Source organism: Genypterus blacodes, unplaced genomic scaffold (genome assembly GCF_046128005.1).
Source record: "Genypterus blacodes isolate CSIRO-AG114 ecotype Tasmania unplaced genomic scaffold, CSIRO-AGI_Gbla_v1 ptg000083l_1, whole genome shotgun sequence".
Classification (NCBI taxonomy): domain Eukaryota; kingdom Metazoa; phylum Chordata; class Actinopteri; order Ophidiiformes; family Ophidiidae; genus Genypterus; species Genypterus blacodes.
The window spans coordinates 162,665-180,749 of NW_027466888.1; the positions used below are offsets into that span (position 1 = coordinate 162,665).

Below are 18,085 nucleotides of genomic sequence, written 5' to 3' on the forward strand. Positions count from 1 at the left end.
GTGCGTGCGTGCGTGCGTGCGTGCGTGCGTGCGTGCGTGCGTGCGTGCGTGCGTCTGTGTAACATGTACACATCTTAAAGTGGAAAAAGACGTGATAACAAGGAATAATGCCATAATGTAGAAGCAGTATATTTGTTTTTTCTAATTATTCTAACAGGACATACTGTGATTGAAAAAGAAAAAGGATATTTATGCCAGGGTACAAAGGAGCCATAATGATATTTGTGTTTCAATTTATTCAGCTACTTCACTTAGTAGTTTGGTTGGCCATTAGGTTGTGTGTAACCTTTCTGAAAGTAATGAATGGAATTAATAGTAGTAGTATAATAGAAGTAGTAGTAGTAGTAGTTCTAATGTAGCAAGAACAAGAAAATAATTCCTTTCTCTGTCCTTTTCCATGGTCACTTACTTTGGAGTTGTTTTCATGGACCTTGTTGCTTGTTTGTTTCTTGAGATCTGACAACACTGACTCTTGTGTGGCTTGGATGCTCACTGAGATGGGTGGGTATACGTTACAGTAGAATGGTTGTGATCTCACTTCATTTGACTGAGGTCCCCTGCAAAAACAACCAGAAGTTCATGGCTTCGACAAATTTCAATCAAAAATGTCCACAAGCTTACTTTGAGAGACCGGAACAACGATCTACACTGTACTGCATACACTGGCCTTCAGCCAGGGCCTCAAATCAGGTGTGTGTAACCTGTATATGGGATGGCTATTGTTCAGATAACGTTCTACTGTCCGGATTAATCATCCAATAGGCTGATGCCTTAAATGGCCTTTGTTTTGTAAAAAGACACTCATTCTGTCTGGTCCACGCTTTATTGGGGCAACAAATCTATCACCTTTTTTTTAAACACAAGGTTGGATTCCTCCATGACTTTAATGCAACCACAGGTGATGATGGCCAGGATGAGGCTGTAATAACATGATAATTATATATTAATAAACTTACTATTTATATACCCTGTCCTACTCACCACCATAAACTGATAGATGTTCAATTTCTAATCTCAAAGTAGGTTTATGTATTATAAAGCACAATCAACTCAAACGTTATCTTCCGTCTTCTGTTCTTGGTTTGATTAGTAATGGCTAGTTAGTTTTGTAATTAACGCAATGGCAGGTTTTATATTTTTTTTCTATAATGTTTTGCTTCCATTAGATTGTAAATAAGCTATTCTAGAGGTCTTATGGACTGCCGGATGGAGTTCGTATTAAACAGTTTGCAGTTGATTCTTTCAAGGGAAACGGCTATAAATAATCATTTTGTGAATTTAAATAGAAACCCACTTAACCATGACAAGTAATACTATACTGCGTTTTTCAAAATCGTTTGTAGAATGAGAAGTGAATGAATGTGTGATTGATCAGCAGGGGTGAAAGTGCCGATACGCAGAGGAGAGACATGGAGACAGCAATGTAACCTGTTTTTGTTTTCTTCCTGAAAACTATTTTTTAAATATTTGTATGAAATTAGTAAAAACCCACTATTTGTGCTATTCTGAATACAGTTCTAGAATCTTTTCTTCCTGAACACAAACAGTGCATGGAAAGGTGCGTTTGATTTACTGTTCCTGTACTTTTATTTGGATTTTAGCACAACAACCCACACACTACGGATGTAATTGACACTAGGCAAGAGCCAAGAATGAATAATAAATGATTTTTGTGTTTGACTGATACATTACCATCATGTTTATGATTGCTTTTCATCGAGTATACAGTAGGAGCAAAAAAACATCAACCAATGCAACAAATCTCTTCTGCATCAGCCATTTGGGACCACTATGCATACTCAGAAGAGGACAACAACTTAAGGCCTCTATGGTAAATGTTTTAAGAGTTTTGCTTTGTTGCTTTTAAAAGGGTTTTGATGATTTAAATTGTAACTTACGTCTAATTTAAATCAAAACAAATCATTATGATTTTCAATGTTTTCACACATTCTGTGGCACTTGAACCATTTAAATAAACCATTCGCTAAACATGATGTCAAAGGTTTCTAATATCTACAGGTGCAGCTCAATGAATTAGAATATGGTGGATATATATTTATATATATATAAAAATTGAACAAAAAGTTCGGAACTTTGTGTTTGGTAGATTATTTCTCTGTTGTAACAATGGCAATACATTTTATACCGTTGGAAAGCCTGTTTAGTTCCCTTTTAAATGGTTCCCCATTTGTAAGGAACATGCATTTGTGGGATGAGCAGCACAGCTGAGTATGTGGGTTGCACTCGTGAAAAAAAAATTTGCCAAATCTTCTCTGCCAAACAGTTTATTCTGCTGTTGCTATTGACTCTTGTTTGGTGTTGTTTGGTGGATTGGATGATTGAAGTCTATCAGTAACAAGTAAGAAGCAAGACATGTTGGCAATTTTACAATTTATTCATTTAACAAACAGTCAGGAGCCAAAGTAGCGTGTGGAAAAACCATACACAGCCACAACAGCCTGGCACCTCCTCCTCATGCTGGTCACCAGCCTGGTCACACAGTGCTGTGGGGTGGTATTCCACTCCTCAACCAGTCTCTGATAAACCCCACTCTGTGGGGGTGAGCATTGTCATCTTGGAGGATGGAGTGCGGTCCCAGATTGTGGAGATATGGGATTGCCCCTGGTTGCAGAATCTCATCTCGATATCAGCAGTGTGTGACCAGGCTGGTGATGGTGGTGGTTTTTCATGAGTGCAACCCACATACTCAGCTGTGCTGCTCATCCCACAAATGCATGTTCCCTACAAATGGGGGACCATCTAAAAGGGGACAAAACAGGCTTTCCAACGGTATAAAATGTATTGCCAAGAAGCGTTGTTACAACAGAGAACAAATCTACTAAACACACATTTCCAAACTTTTTGTTCGATGTTTATATATATATATTATATTTCAATTATTCAATTCAAAAAGTGAAACTCTCATATTATAGATTCATTACACACAAAGTGAAATATTTCAAGCCTTTATTTGTTTTAATTTTTGATGATTATGGTTTACAGCTCACGAAAACCCAAATTCAGTATCTCAGAACATTAGAATAGTGTTCAATCTCAAAAAAGTTCAATACTGTAGCCTCACGGTGTCACTCTAATCAGCTCATTAACTCAAATCACCTGCTGAGGTTTCCTTAGCCTTTCAATTGTCTCTCAGTCTGGTTCAGTCAGCTACACAATCATGGGGAAGACGACCAGATTATAATTTATTGAGCTGCACCTGTATACCATACAGGGGTTGAATAATGTAATGTATGTTCAGGGATGCGTGAAGCTGGGGGCAGGAGGAGAACAATGAAGTGATGAGGGTAGTAGTAGTAGCACCGACAAGACCTTCTATCTACTTTCACCCCTGTTGATAACAGATACAGCAATCCACTGTTCATACTTGGATGTAGCCTGTGTTAATGTAGCCTGTGTGTTAAACCTATTGAACATAATGCAAATCAATTATGCTTGTTAAAGTCATATCAGATAAACATCCATATTTTTTAAAACGTGTTCCTAGGGCCTGTCTCTTTCACATAACACAGTATACAAAAACAGATTTTTGTAGAATTTGTTGTAACTGTCATTACATTCTGACAGGAATCCATAAATTTGAATGCGGTGTGCGTCATACAGGGCCAGGGCTGCACATGGGGGGCAAAATAACCCACGACCATCATCACTGCATATCTAAGCAGGTTTACATTGTGGGTGGTGGAGTGTATACACCAGCAAAGCTCCAAGGAGGTTTACAAACACTGCCTTAACTGACTCATAAAAGTGAAATCAATTGCAAAACGTCATCATTCTGCCTACAGGGAGGAAGTACGGCACCTGACCACCTGGTGTGCTGACAACAACCTGGCACTCAACACCAAGAAAATCAAGGAGATCATCACGGACTTCAGGCGGGCCGGGAGCCATGCACACACCCCCATCTCCATTAACGGAGCTGCAGTGGAGTGTGTGCCCAGCTTTAAGTTCCTTGGCATCCACATCTCTGATGATCTCACCTGGTCCATAAACTCCTTCACCCTGGTTAAAAAGGCGCAACAGCGCCTCTACTTTCTTCAGAGCCTTAAGAAAGCTAACCTTTGTCCCAGGATCCTGGTGAAGTTCTACCGCTGTACCATTGAGAGCATTCTCACTAACTGTAACAGTATGGCAACTGCTCCGCATCAGACCAGAAAGCACTCCAGCGGGTGGTGAAAACCGCCCAAAGGATCACCGGTACACAGCTGGACAGCGTCGAACAGATCTACCGTCGACGCTGTCTGGGCAAAACCAGGAACATTATAAAAGACTCATACCACCCCAATAATAAACTTTTCACCCTCCTCCCAACCGGCAGGCGTTACAGAAACCTCTGCTCTCGCACCAGCAGGCTTAGGCAGAGCTTATTCCACGAAGCGGTGACCCTGTTGAACTCTACCCCATTCCCCCACTCAACTCCATCCTCCCACTAGTATCATCTTGCACTCCACTGCCATTTGCACAACTTCCTGTTTTTCACTGATCTTTTTCATTTCACTTCCACTGCCACTTGCACAACTTTGTGTTTTGCACTGATCAGACTCCTTGCACTATTTATTTACATATTTATTAATTTATAATTATAGTTAGTATATATAGTATATATAGTTATTCTGTATATATTCTGTATTCTGTATATATAATATAGTACACTTTTGCACTTCCGGTTGGATGCTAACTGCATTTCATTGACAATAAAGTTGAATCTAATCTAATCTAATCTAATCTAATCTAATCTAATCTAATCTAATCTAATTCTCTAGTTTTATCCATACCTTTTTATCTTGTTTTTTTGCTTTTACCTTTAGATTTGCATAAATTGAATCCATAACTATTTGCTCTAGAACACAACAAGATTACTCGTGAAATCGTCGATTTTCTCCACGAAGGGACTGGGAATGAGGGATGAGGAATTTAGAATTTCCATTCTAATGCAGTACCCATATGTACCGGTGGGTAGCACCAAAACGCCGTTAAAACGTCTAGTAAGCCGGGAATCTCAACGAGAAGAAGAAACTTTAGCCAGAGCATCCGCTGTGTTTGTTTGTGTTATGATGTTCCGCGTGAAGTGAGGCGAAAACCGAATTTGGTTGAGTGCTTCTAACTTTGCTAAGCGTCTGCGGGTACGGAAGACGAAACAACAACTAGGAATCTGCTGCAGTCTCTGTTGTCAAGCAAAGGGTTTGGACCAGGTGTCACTCTTACAATGGTTCAGGTGTAACAGTGTGACGAGAACTTAAGTGTTCCTCCAAATCTGCATACTTCCAAGTGACCTAACAGCAGGTACTTCTTTCGTATTGTTTGTATGTAATCTAACTACTATAATTTGAGAAAGCACGCCAAATAGCATATAGCAAATAGCAGAAACGTTATTTTTATTTACTTCATGAACGATGTCACAGTTGTTAATAACATCATCACACACACACACACACACACACACACACACACACACACACACACACAGTACACTCCAACCAAACTGCAGTAAACTTGTTAATTATGTTATTTTAATAGAAGTTTACTTTTTATTTGTCAACAATGAATGCTGCCACTAATCCTGTGTCTCAGTTGTTTGTATCTCAGTTGTGTATCAGGGTGAAAGTGTTCCAGCAATGGCAGAACCTGACCACCACAAACAGTTCCAGGTTGCTGTAGATGTCATTCACAACCTCCCCAGAAATGGTATCAAACCAAGCTGTGTATTATTGTAAATGATCTTATAAATCAAGAAATGATTTTTAAATTAGAGTTTTCCTACAACAGAAATGATGAGCGTGCGTGTGTGTTTGTTTGTTTGTTTTCTAGGCTGTTACCGGCCTTCCTATGAGGTAATGCTACGTTTCTACAGTCTGTACAAGCAGGCGCTGTGTGGACCCTGTGCAGTGCCTCAACCTCCCTTCTGGGATCCAGTGGGTCGTTACAAATGGTGTGTGTGTTTCCATGATGTTTAAGTAATTGATCCACCTTTACATACAGTGTGCTTTTGATAAATGGATCTTTTCCCTACACTCTTGTATTCTTTAGCACAGAACAAAGAGACCACCATGAAGAGAGGTCATTCAAATGGCGCATTCTTCAAAATCCGTTGTTTTTACACACTGTTTTTGCTGCAATGTACGAGTCCATATTGAGACACATGATATGAAAATGTGATGGGTGTGTGTGATGTGAAGTAAACAACTATTATCTGTCCTGTTAATTAACTTCATCAGACTGAGAAGGGGCTTTCAAATCAGCCCTTATATGTCCCTGGTTTTTGAATTGTAATTTTTGAGACATTGCATAACTGATGGGAATTTGCTTCACAGTTTGATCACATCTGGTATATTTAACTGGGGGTGTGTGTGTTAGGCATGCTTGGAGCCTCTTGGGTGAGATGACCCGTGAGAGCGCCATGGCTGCATATGTAAACGAGATGAAAAAAGTAGCACAGGAGGTAAGTCACCTCACTTCTCTTAATTATCACATTTTACATTTGGCAGATTGCAAATTTTCTCAGTTTAATGCGTCAGCCATATAATATATAAATAAAAGTTATGTACTAAATAATTAATTGTAATTACTTAACAAATCAGTTTGTCTTGTGTTGTCTTGTCTTTTCTTATTACTCCTAAAATTGGAGAGTATTTGAACATGTGTGTAATACAACAAACACCATTCTTTCAAACTTGCCAGAGACATAGTGCAATTTGCATAAAGTGCATTTAATTTCATTTATTTTTATTTGAATTAGAATTATAGCAGTGGGAAATGGGCGACATGAACAGAATCATGAATGTTTGTTGCCACACTACTCTGGAATTATGAATAATGTCACAGAATTCATGACACACAATAACTGTACAAACCAACAAGCACATTGGATAACTGTGTGTGTGTGTAGTGTGCGCAGTATGTCTGTCAATACAGTGAGCACCATTCTCAAAAAATGAATTGCTTGGACAAAATTGTTGGTACCCATTAGAAGTGATCATTTGATTGTGCTATTTCAAGCTGACTATTGACTGGTCTCTTCAATCTTATTATCCTATTCAAATTGAAAAAAATACTCCCTGTGCTGTTTGGTATCAATGTGCACAGTAGTGAACATGGACACGAGAAGGAAAAGAGTTTTCTGAGAATATAAGCCTAATAAGACCACCTCCAAGCAACATGATGTTTCTTAGACCATTGTTGCTGGATGTGGCTGCAAGAAGAAAATTGACCCAAGATTGAACAGAAGAAAAGTTCAATTGGCAGGGGGGAAAAATTACAAATATAATTCAAATACATTTGCTACACCAGCACTTTTTCTACCCACTTGGGAAACGCTTATAAAATAATTCTGAGGGGCTGACTATAGAAGAATAGTTATGCTGTTACTGTGAACAGCCTCTCAAAAAATGCAATCTGAACCAGTGCTTGTGACTGCTGGTAGCACAAAACTTCTGCATGTCGGTTGACCATAAAACTGCCGGTGCACGTCAATGTATCTGTTATCTTTTTTTTATTTTTATGGGACTGATTTACATGGGACTGATTTTCCAGTTAATAAATGTTTGATTGATGCTGCAGGTCATAGACACCGTGCCGATGAATGAGAAGACTGCTTCACTCTTTCACTACTTCGAACCTCTGTACGTAGTGATTGATGACATGCCACGGCCTCTGAACTCAATGCTCCCAGTCAAAGAAGGTCAGTGGACATAAGGGTCTGGGATTGAAAGAGCTAATCATATATGGTTCATACTGTTATGTGTTGTATGTTCTCTTCGATGTAAATTTAGACTCCAGACATAAGTTCTGATTAATTCACAGAATGTGCTTGGATGGTAGTGTCAGTGGATTAAGTAGCTGCTGCATTACTAAATCAGATGCTCAATACATTTTCAACTTTGTCAGTCCAACATGCTTATCGCTGATATATGATCAATGAACCTAACAAAGTGGTCAATGACTGTATCTGATGTTTTTTGCTCGTTTGACCGATAGACTCTGGTGTATCTGATGGCGTGGTGTCGATTAGCTACTCGGACAGTGAGATCTCCTGTGATTCTGTGGAGCAACTTAGCAACACCAAGGTAGCACCAAACTATCATCTCTCACACTAGTTTCCTATTTCTCCGGATAGGTGGAACTGTTTCCTTTTAAGCATCTGAGAAATCTTGACTTGGTATTTGTTGGTTTTCTACGTTGTTCTCTCTGCTTTACCTCAGGTCACGTCTTCCCTTCTATTCCAAATGTTGATGTCGACAGTGTAACAGTTCTGGTTTCCCCACTTTCGCTCACAGGAGTACACTCCCCAATTAGAGCTATGCAATATCCAATAAAAACTAAAATAAAGCCTCAGGTTCCAATGGATTTCCTCTAGAGTTTTAGAGAAAGCGGCACCATTACTCTGTATAACGAATCTCTGGAGAGTTTTTCTTCTGCCCTAGATTATACAGCTACTGGTCAGGATTCAGTGTTTATGAGGGCATGATCAATCAAAAATGCACATCTGACTCAAATTATAATATTCCCCATAAATCAAATAAACTTTATTTGATTATAGATGGGGAAGATTATGGGGAAAATTCTGTCATCCTTTATTCAAGAAAGGATGAAAGAATTTTCAAAGTTTTGATTTCCATTTACAGAGTCCTGCTGAGTTTGTATCATCTCCAGCTCAATGCTTTCACCCACAAACTTGTCCTGAGGCAAGACAGACCGGAGCAGGTAAAGGTGGAGAGGGTGCAGAGGATGTACGAGGTCCAGGGTCCACCAGAAGGAGTCGAGACGCTGGAAATGAAGGTTCAAACCACAACTGGAGAGAATGTGAGCTGCTAACAAAATATAAAACGCCTTACTAATCTATTTTTCCAGACTGTCAGTTAAGACTTTGATCAGCTTCGAGTTCTGGTCTCTTATCTTCATCTGTAGGTGGCTTTCGCCAGAGCATGCCTATAAGGGCAAACAGAGGGGTGCCTGGCGGTGGCGGTGGGGCTGGACGGAGAGGAGGGGATGGGTCTGAGGATAGAGCCAAGAGGCTACATGATGCCCAGTTACAGCAGCAGATCATCCGAGCTCTACAACAGCTCAGAGAGAACATGAAGAATGTCATGGACAGACTGGAGGTGGTGGAGAGGCTGTCTGCCACATACACATCAAGGACTACGGTACCTGATTCACTGCTAATTCCATTAAAACAGTCATTGCTTTTAAAAGTGGAAATGAATTTATGTTTACTGATTGATCTTGATTCAGTTAAAGTTAAAAAAGGTTTGCAGCTCAGTTGCATATTTTTGTGTCTTCAATTGTCAACAAGCAACGTTACAGTTCCTTAGTCATTTGTCTCACATTTCTAGCTCTGGAAATTTGAAAAGGGGACACAAAACCACAGACTGCTGCAAGTTCCATACTATATTATTTTTCTGTTAAATATTATTATTGAAGAAAGCATTTAACATGACAATGAGCATACAGTTATGGGACATTTTGCAGATTGTGTCACACTCTAAGGCAGGGGTGGGGAACCTCCGGCCCGCGAGGCTGTTTGATCGGCCCGGGAGACAATCGGGTTGGGAACCTATGGCTTGCGAGCCAATTATGCCTCATACGATGACGGCATATGGCTTGCAGACAGTTCTGAGCTGACATTGTTTAACATGATTAACAAGTAATAAATAATTATACTATGATTATAATCCCCCCACCCTCATTTTTGCCTTATGTGTGACAGGTCCAGGCTTCAGAATGGAGACTCTGCCAAGAGTATGAAGCCATAGCCTCAGAACAAGAGGTGCGTCATACTCTCACTGCACACACTAATCTGCACAGGAGGCCCATAGGAAGAACAGAACCTTAGTTTACACTTGTTCACTGAAAAGCCAGAGAGTTATATGGTTGCAATTTTAATAAACCCTACAAATGATCACCCAACTACTTCAGGTAATTCAAGGAACTGGCTTGTGAAAGTTTGTGGCAAGATTCTGCACTTTTCCTCTCGCTATGAATGTTTTTCGCGAATCATCCTTTTTGCAGTCAGTAATTCTCTCACTTCAATAACCCTGAAAAAAATACAAGTCAGCCCATAATTCATCACCATACACTTCATTTTTATCGATGTCATTCAGGCTTGTCGGCCTTTCTAACTTACTCATATTTTCAGGTACAGAAATCATTCTAACTTTTTTTTAGGCCTTGAAACTTCAATCTTTCTGGCACTTGTTCAGCATTTTAAATATTTTGCTGTTTTTCAAATAGCATGACATTGTATTACAAGAAATACCTCAAAAAAGGATTTCTTTCTTGTTCAGAATGTAACTCCATTTATATAGTGCTTTTATAGTGTGAAGCTGTCGAAACAGTGGGCATTTGTTGTTGTTTTAGGATAATTACAGATCTCATTCTTCCCCTTCAGGTGGAGAAATGGTGGCCATTTCACTCAACTGGTCAAACCATCTTACTTCTGCTGTTCTGGCCATTTGTGGCTCAGGGTTTGGTCTACCTGCTCAGGAGAGCCCAAAGGAGAAGTCACATATCTCCATGAAGCCTATTGATCATGACTATCAACCATTCTCACACAGGAATAAGTTTGATTTCAACAGGAGAAATGATTAAATCCTGTAAAAACCTGTAGAAAGTGTATCCCTTGTTCTCTTTGCATAGGAGAGACCACGAATTTTGTGGTTTTTCGATCCCTTGGAGAGAAATGTGTGGTTGAGTTGTAAAGTGTGGGATCCCAGGATCTTCTGCTCATTCACCCAAATGAATATACTTAAATTGACTACATTAAATTGATGTAGCTAATTTGAATCTAAAGTGGTACATGTAGTACATTGTAAACAAGAAAAACATGGATACTGATCAAGAATGTTGACTTAAATTATCGATACATTAATATCAACATAATAACAATCAGTAATGTGTAGTGTACAAAATATAATTACCATTACTTTTTTGTTTTCAGAAAATATACTATTAAGTTCAGAGTAATTATTTACTGGAGGGTGAACAATTTCTTGTAGAATGATTTAAATAAGATGAAAATGTTTCATATACTAAATTCTAGCACAAATTTTCATGCAAACTTACAGCAATGGATCCTAATGCCATCTAGATGCTAGAGCTCTAGCTCTTTCCTTTGCCAGGTTATGGGAGAGAGATGGAATGAAAGAAAGAGGGTTGTATTATTATTATAATTGTGGTTGATTGGCTTTCTTCGTAGACCCTGAGGTAAAATAGGCGATATGAGATACAAGTAGATTGAAATTGAAACAGCAGGAAGCCACGGCCGCTGGAGGTTCTGAGAGCATGGCACAATAGTGTGGACGCAGAGTCCAGGATGGCATCAGTCAGTGATGTTATGCGATGATCTCATAGGGTAAATTCAGTTTTTACAGGATGATGTCAAACAGCGATGTAGGCTATTACAAAGCGCATCATACGCTGTGGTAAAGAGAGGAGAAAAACAAAGAGAAATCCCACCCAAAGACCCAACCCAACCCCGCAGTCACACAACCCCAAATTCATACAACCCCGCCCTGGCCAGCCTGGGATGTAAAATAAAATAAACTATTCGGTGTTCAGGTTTTCAGTCATTGGTCTGGCAAAGCCTGTAGATCTGTGAAGTAAGAGAGAAATGGTTGCCATCTCTGATGGAACTTGTCAGTGTGGCCCCTCAAAGTGTGCTTGATTTTCTTGAGTTTAAGAAAGTACATCATATCCCTCAGCCATTGCGAAATAGAGGGAGGGGTGAGGGATTTCCAATGCAGGATCAGGCGGCGTCTAGCAAGCAGAGATACAATTTCCTTTTGTGAGGTGTTAAATTGGCGTGAGTCAAATGGGGTAGCGATGATGGCAATATGAGGGGAGGGTTGAACTTGCATTCCCAATATGGTAGACAATGTGTTGAAGTAACCAGACCAGAAATTGTGCAGCCTTGGGCAGAGAAAACGTGGCTAAGGTCACAGTGAGGATTTAGACAAATGGACCCTGTGTACGACCTTAAATCTTTATGAAAGCGAGACGAGCACACGACGAGACAGTATGTAGATTGCGTATGACTTCGTCCCACCAGTCTATGTCTAGATCGAGTTCCAGCTCAGCCTCCCAGAATGCGGCAATAGAGCTCAGAGATGGTCCCTCTTAGTGGTGTCTTGAACATTAGCAGGTCTTCCCACACGAGCTGAGGGGGAAGGGAAGTTTTGGAAATTGCTGGAGACAAAGTGTCTGATTTGGAAGTATTTAAAGAATTGGTTAGCAGGCAGTCTATATTGAGATGACAGATTGGAAAAGCTGTTAAAACTGCCGTCTGAGTACAGGTCAAGAAAACATTGTTTGCCTTTGTGGTGCCATGCTGAGAAAGAAGAGTCCAAGAATGAGGGGGGGAACATGTGGTTATTGCGAATTGGACCCAGGGGGGATGCGCTTACAAATTTAAAGTGTTTCCTGAATTGGTACCAGGTCATTAGAGTATAAAGAACAACAGGGTTTTTGGTGAACTGAGAGATCTTTGTTGGGAGAGGGGTAGATTAGGGCAGCGGCAGAGGAGGAGTAGGAGCAGGATTGGGCTTCCAGCCTGCACCAGGGTAGCTCAGGAGAATTTACCCAGTAGTGTAATTTATCGATATGCATTGCCCAGTAGTAGGATTGGAGGTTTGGTAGGGCGAGACCCACACTGATCTTACATCTTTGTTGTAGTGGTTTGCGGATCCTTGGGAGCTTCGCACCCCAAATGAAGGTGCTGATCATTTTGTCTAAACGGTCACAGAAATGTTTAGGTAGGAATTGAGGAAGAGATTGAAACAGGTACAGAAATCAAGGCACAACTTTCATTTTGATCACCTTTATTTTCCCAATTAAGGAGAGTGATGAACTGTTCCATCTCAGAAAGTCAGATTTCAGGGTTGTGGTGTGCGTGGTGTAGTTGGCGGGCAGGAGGTCTGAGAATGTACGAGTCACATTGATGCCAAGATACTTCAACCCCGAGCTACTGAGATTAAAGGGGAAGTCTGTTTGGCAGAGCTGCAAACTTACAGTATTAATGGGGTAACATTCGCTCTTTGAAATATTGATTATTTTCCCAGAAAAACTGCTGAATGAATCAAGGATGGACAGGACAGCTGGAAGACTAGATATGGGGACAGTTAAGTAGAGCAACAAATCATCTGCATAAAGCGATAGTCAGTTCGACACCGTTATGGATAACGCCTTTAAAAAGAGTGGAAGACTGTAACGAGATGGCCAGTGGTTCAATCAGAATCAGAAAAGCTTTATTGCAAAGTAAGTTTTTACTTACAAGGAAAAGTGTAAGTGAAAGTACACCCGGCGCACTTGTACACGTGGCGAAAGTGCGCCGGGTGTACTGTGTGTGGTGAGTGAGTTCAACGCTGAATGCGCCGCTGAATGCGCCGCTGAGTGCGCCGCTGAGTGTGCCGGTTAGTGCGCCGGCACACTATCAGCGCACCCGCCGGCAAACGGCAACTGCGCGAGATAGTGTGAGTGATGGAAGGTCAAGTGGCCGGTGGGGGGGCCACTGGGGGGCCAGCGATTTTTCAGGGGGTTCTGATTATATGGTCAGTGGAAGACCCGGGCTTTGTTGATGAGGCCCACTGCAGAAGGGAAGAAGCTGTATTCGTGGCATGAGGTTTCGGTCCTGATGGACCTAAGCCTCCTGTCAGAGGGGAGGGTTACAAACAGATTGTGTCCAGGGTGGTAGGGGTTGGCTACAATTTTGCCTGCCCGCCTCAGGGTCCGGGAGGCGTACTGGTCCCGGAGGGAGGGCAGGTTGCAGCCGATCACCTTCTCTGCACAGCGGATGAGTCAGCCTGCTCTTGTCCTTGGCAGTGGCTGCAGCGAACCAGATGGTGGAGGAGGTGAGGATGGACTCAATGATGGCAGAGTAGAAGTGCACCAATATTGTCTTTTGCAGGTTGAACTTCTTCATCTGCCGCAGGAAGAACATACACTGCTTCAATGAGGATTCAACGAGCTACAGCTTCAAAACCGAGATACATAGAGAGCTCTACATAGAACATAGATACAGGAAGACATGATTTTGGTGGTTTGTGTGGACAATTTTCAATTGTGGTTTACATGGACCAAAAAACACTAGGGACTTTAAGAAGTCATTGATATTCAAAGTTTAAATGGTACCTCATTAACATGAACACACAAGCCTGACAGTGTAAAGCATTAGCGCAGGGGTGTCAAACTCAGGGCCGTGGGCTAAATTTGGCCTGCAATGTAATTATTATTGGCCCACGAGATGATATCGAATGTCTATTAGAGCTGGCCCGCCTGTATACTGCTCATGCACCTCTAAAACTACACATCCCAATAGCTCTGCGAGTGCATTGTCCGTGACATCACAAGCCATCTCGATGTGCTCAACCTGCAGCTTTAGGTGCAGGAACGTGTCATCACAGACATGTATACTGCGGTGAGGGCTTTTCAAACCAAGTTGAAAGACTGGGACGCTGCGAGGAAACTTGGGCCATTTCCCGAGCTGCCAAACCATGAAAGAGCAGATCTCTACCTCCGTGTTGCCAAGTGCACAGTTTGCTGAAAAACTCTACGTACTCAGCGCTGAGTTTACCCGGCGATTTGCCGATTTTGAAGCCCAGGTTTGGACTGCTGAGTAATCCGTTTGCAGTTGATGTGGAACGAGCACCAACCAATCTCCAAATGGAGCTGATTGAACTACAGTGTAGTGACACGCTCAAGTCAAAGTATGACTCCTCGTTTCATCTCCGACACAATGCCCCAACTCCGTCCCCAAGCTGCTCAAATGCTCTCCATGTTTAGCAGCACACATCTATGTGAACAACTATTCTCTTTGATGAAGATGAACAAAATATCACCCACGAGTCGTCTCACTCATGAACACCTTCACTCAATTCCTGAGGATTTCCTTAGCCTGATCCCAAACATGGATGAACTAGCATCTAAGAAGAGATATCAGGTATCTGGCTTGGACCAATGTGCATCAGAGTAAATCAGAGTGTAGCAAACTGAGCCTTTCTTTATGCAATTTTGTCTTGCTACTCCAAGGCATGGACTGTGAATAGTTAAATAGTTGGATTTTCATTGAAGGAAATTATTATTTTTTTTAGTTTGTTTTGTTGTTCTGTGAAAAAAAGGTTTCCATTTAAAATTAACTTGAAAGGTTACAGATCCAGAGAGGCATAAGAATTCTTTATTATTTAAATAAAAATAAGAAACATGCTACTGATTTGAAAATCCATTTCTCATGTGTTTATAATATTTTGCTTTGCTTGTTCCAGACTTAATGTTTAAGCTAAACTTAAGTATGTTTCCACATGAAAAAGTTGATCATTATGTATCTGGAGAGAAGGGAAAACATGCACCATTGTCAGAATCACTTTATTTGCCAATTAAGTTTGCACTTAAGAGGAATTTGCTGTGGTTCTGGGTGCGAACGTATAACATATAGAAAAAGACAACAGAAGACAACATATAAAACAACATAAAACAACATGTACAAACAGCAGCTTGGTGAATACTTAAATTAAAAACACACTAAATTAAATAAGTTAACGGTTGCAGCCGATCACCTTCTCCGCACAGCGTATGATACGCTGCAGCCTGCCCTTGTCCTAGGCAGTGGCTGCAGCGTACCAGACGGTGATGGAGGAGGTGAGGATGGACTCAATGATGGCAGAGTAGAAGCGTACCATCAATGTCTTTGGCAGGCTGAACTTCTTCAGCTGCCGCAGGAAGAACATCCTTTGCTGGGCTTTTTTGGTGAGGGAGCTGATGTTTAGCTCCCACTTGAGGTCCTGGGAGATGATGGAGATGATGGAGATGAAAGGAGATGAAAGGAGATGAAAGGACTCCACAGTGTCAACTGGGGAGTCACACAGAGTGATGGGGGAGGGTGGGGCTGCGTTCAGTCGGAAATCCACGACCATCTCCTTTGTTTTCAGAGCATTAAGCTCCAGATTGTTACGCATGCACCAATTCACCAGATGGTCAGTCTCCTGCCTGTAGGCAGACTCGTCCCCATCAGAGATGAGTCCAATGAGGGTGGTGTCGTCCAACTTCAGGAGTTGGACTGACTGATGACTGGAGGTGCAATCGTTTGTGTATAAGGAGAAGAGCAGAGGGGAAAGAACACAGCCTTGAGGGGAACCGGTGCTGATGGAGCGTGAGACAGAGACGTGTTTCCCCAGCTTCACGTGCTGCTTCCTGTCAGTCAGGAAGTCTGTGATCCACCTGCAGGTGGAGTCGGGCACATGGAGCTGGGAGAGCTTGTCCTGCAGCAGTGAGGGGATGATGGTGTTGAAGGCAGAGCTGAAGTCAACAAACAGGATCCTGGCGTAGGATCCTGCGGAGTCCAGGTGCTGGAGGGTGAAGTGGAGGGCCATGTTGACAGCGTCGTCTACAGACCTGTTGGCTCTGTAGGCAAACTGCAGGGGGTCCAGGAGGGGGTCGGTGAGGGATTTCAGATGGGGGAGCACCAGGCGCTCAAAAGACTTCATGACTACAGAGGTAAGAGCAACGGGTCTGTAGTCGTTAAGTCCTGTGGTCCTTGGCTTCTTGGGGATGATGGTTGATGTTTTGAGGCAGGCTGGTACGTGGCATTTCTCCAATGAGGTGTTGAAGATGTCGGTGAACACCGGAGACAGCTGATCGGCACAGTGCTTCAGCGTGCAGGGTGAGACAGAGTCCGGACCGGCAGCTTTGCGGGGGTTCTGTCTCTTAAACAGCCTGTTAACGTCCATCTCTAGAAGTGAGAGGGTCGTTGATGAGGTGGGGGAGGAGGGGGCCACTGTGAGGGCCATATATAAGGAGGTGGAGGGGGAGGTCGGAGGGAGGGGGGGCTGGTGATGGCTGTAGGTGTCGAGGGGGACGGTGTCAGAACTGGCAGCTTGACCATCAAAGCGACAGTAAAACTCATTCAGCCTGTTGGCGAGGCCCAGATCATTTAGGGACTGAGCGGGTTTAGGCTTGTAGTTTGTGATTTTTCTGAGACCCTTCCACACAGATGGAGTGTCATTTGCTGCAAACTGCTGCTTCAGTTTCTCAGAGTACAGATTTTTAGCATCTCTCACTGCCTTGCTAAATCTGTACTTAGCCTCTTGAAACCCGTCTCTGTCCCTGCTCCTAAATGCCTGCTCCTTCTGCCAGCGGAGCTGCACGAGTCTAACTGTGAACCAGGGTTTGTCGTTGTTAAAGCTCACCCTGGTGCGTGTCGGTACACAGCTGTCCTCACAGAAGCTGATATATGACGTCACAGCCTCTGTGTACTCGTCCAGGCTAACGGTGCCAGACCTGAAAACGTCCCAGTCAGTACAGTCAAAGCACGCCTGAAGGTTCTCCAGAGCCTCACTGGACCACATCTTAGATGTCCTCACAACAGGTTTACACAGTTTGAGTTTCTGCCTGTATGCGGGAATCAGATGGACCACAGCATGGTCTGAGTGACCCAGTGGTGCACGGGGGACGGCGTGATAAGCCCCACTGACTGTGGTGTAACAATGATCCAAGGTGTTCTCCTCTCTGGTCGGGCATTTAATGAATTGTCTGTGTTTGGGGAGTTCATGGGTGAGATTCGCTTTGTTAAAGTCGCCGAGGACAATTACTAAGGAGTCCGGATTGGTTCATTCCACAGACAGAATCTGGTCGGCAAGTGCGCGTTGAGCCTCTTGCGCATTGGCACTCGGTGGAATGTAAACACCGACCAATGATGAATGAAGCGAAGCATCTCCATAAAGCTTGTCATGAGAAGGAATCATGAAATCATCAATCATCAAATTTACTGGTAGATTTCTGTTTGAAATATCCTTTTTTGATTGATCTTATGTAATATTCAAATTATCTGAATTTTGCGTTTCTGATAGCTGTAAGCATAATCATCAGAATTTCAAGAAATAAAGGCTTAAAATATTTCACTCTGTGTTGTTAATCTATATAATATATGGGTTTCACTTTCTGAGATGAGTGACAAAAAATATTGGACTTTTTCATGATATTAAAATTTTTTGAGATGTACCTCTATATATAAAGTGCTCTGATTTATCAAAATCAGCCCTAAAGGTTGTCATGCTTTGGAACTTTTCATTATAAAAAATGAATT

General features: G+C 42.0%; 1 protein-coding gene across 3 annotated transcripts; it reads left to right on the forward strand.

Annotated features, from left to right (window-relative positions):
* Positions 1 to 5,022: 5,022 nt before the first annotated feature.
* Positions 5,023 to 10,849, forward strand: acbd4 (acyl-CoA binding domain containing 4). Of its 3 annotated transcripts, none has more exons than XM_076158537.1 (10): positions 5,023 to 5,301; positions 5,605 to 5,703; positions 5,827 to 5,947; positions 6,373 to 6,457; positions 7,576 to 7,696; positions 7,993 to 8,081; positions 8,640 to 8,817; positions 8,890 to 9,158; positions 9,722 to 9,781; positions 10,403 to 10,849. In XM_076158537.1, the coding sequence occupies exons 2-10, from the start codon at positions 5,634 to 5,636 to the stop codon at positions 10,529 to 10,531; spliced, it is 1,122 nt and encodes a 373-aa protein (XP_076014652.1). In that variant the 5' UTR covers positions 5,023 to 5,301; positions 5,605 to 5,633; the 3' UTR covers positions 10,532 to 10,849. The 3 variants fall into 3 exon arrangements, with proteins under 3 accessions (XP_076014652.1, XP_076014651.1, XP_076014653.1); XM_076158536.1 differs by having other exon boundaries at positions 5,590 to 5,703; positions 10,403 to 10,848; XM_076158538.1 differs by having other exon boundaries at positions 5,590 to 5,703; positions 8,923 to 9,158; positions 10,403 to 10,756.
* The last annotated feature ends 7,236 nt before the right edge of the window (positions 10,850 to 18,085 follow it).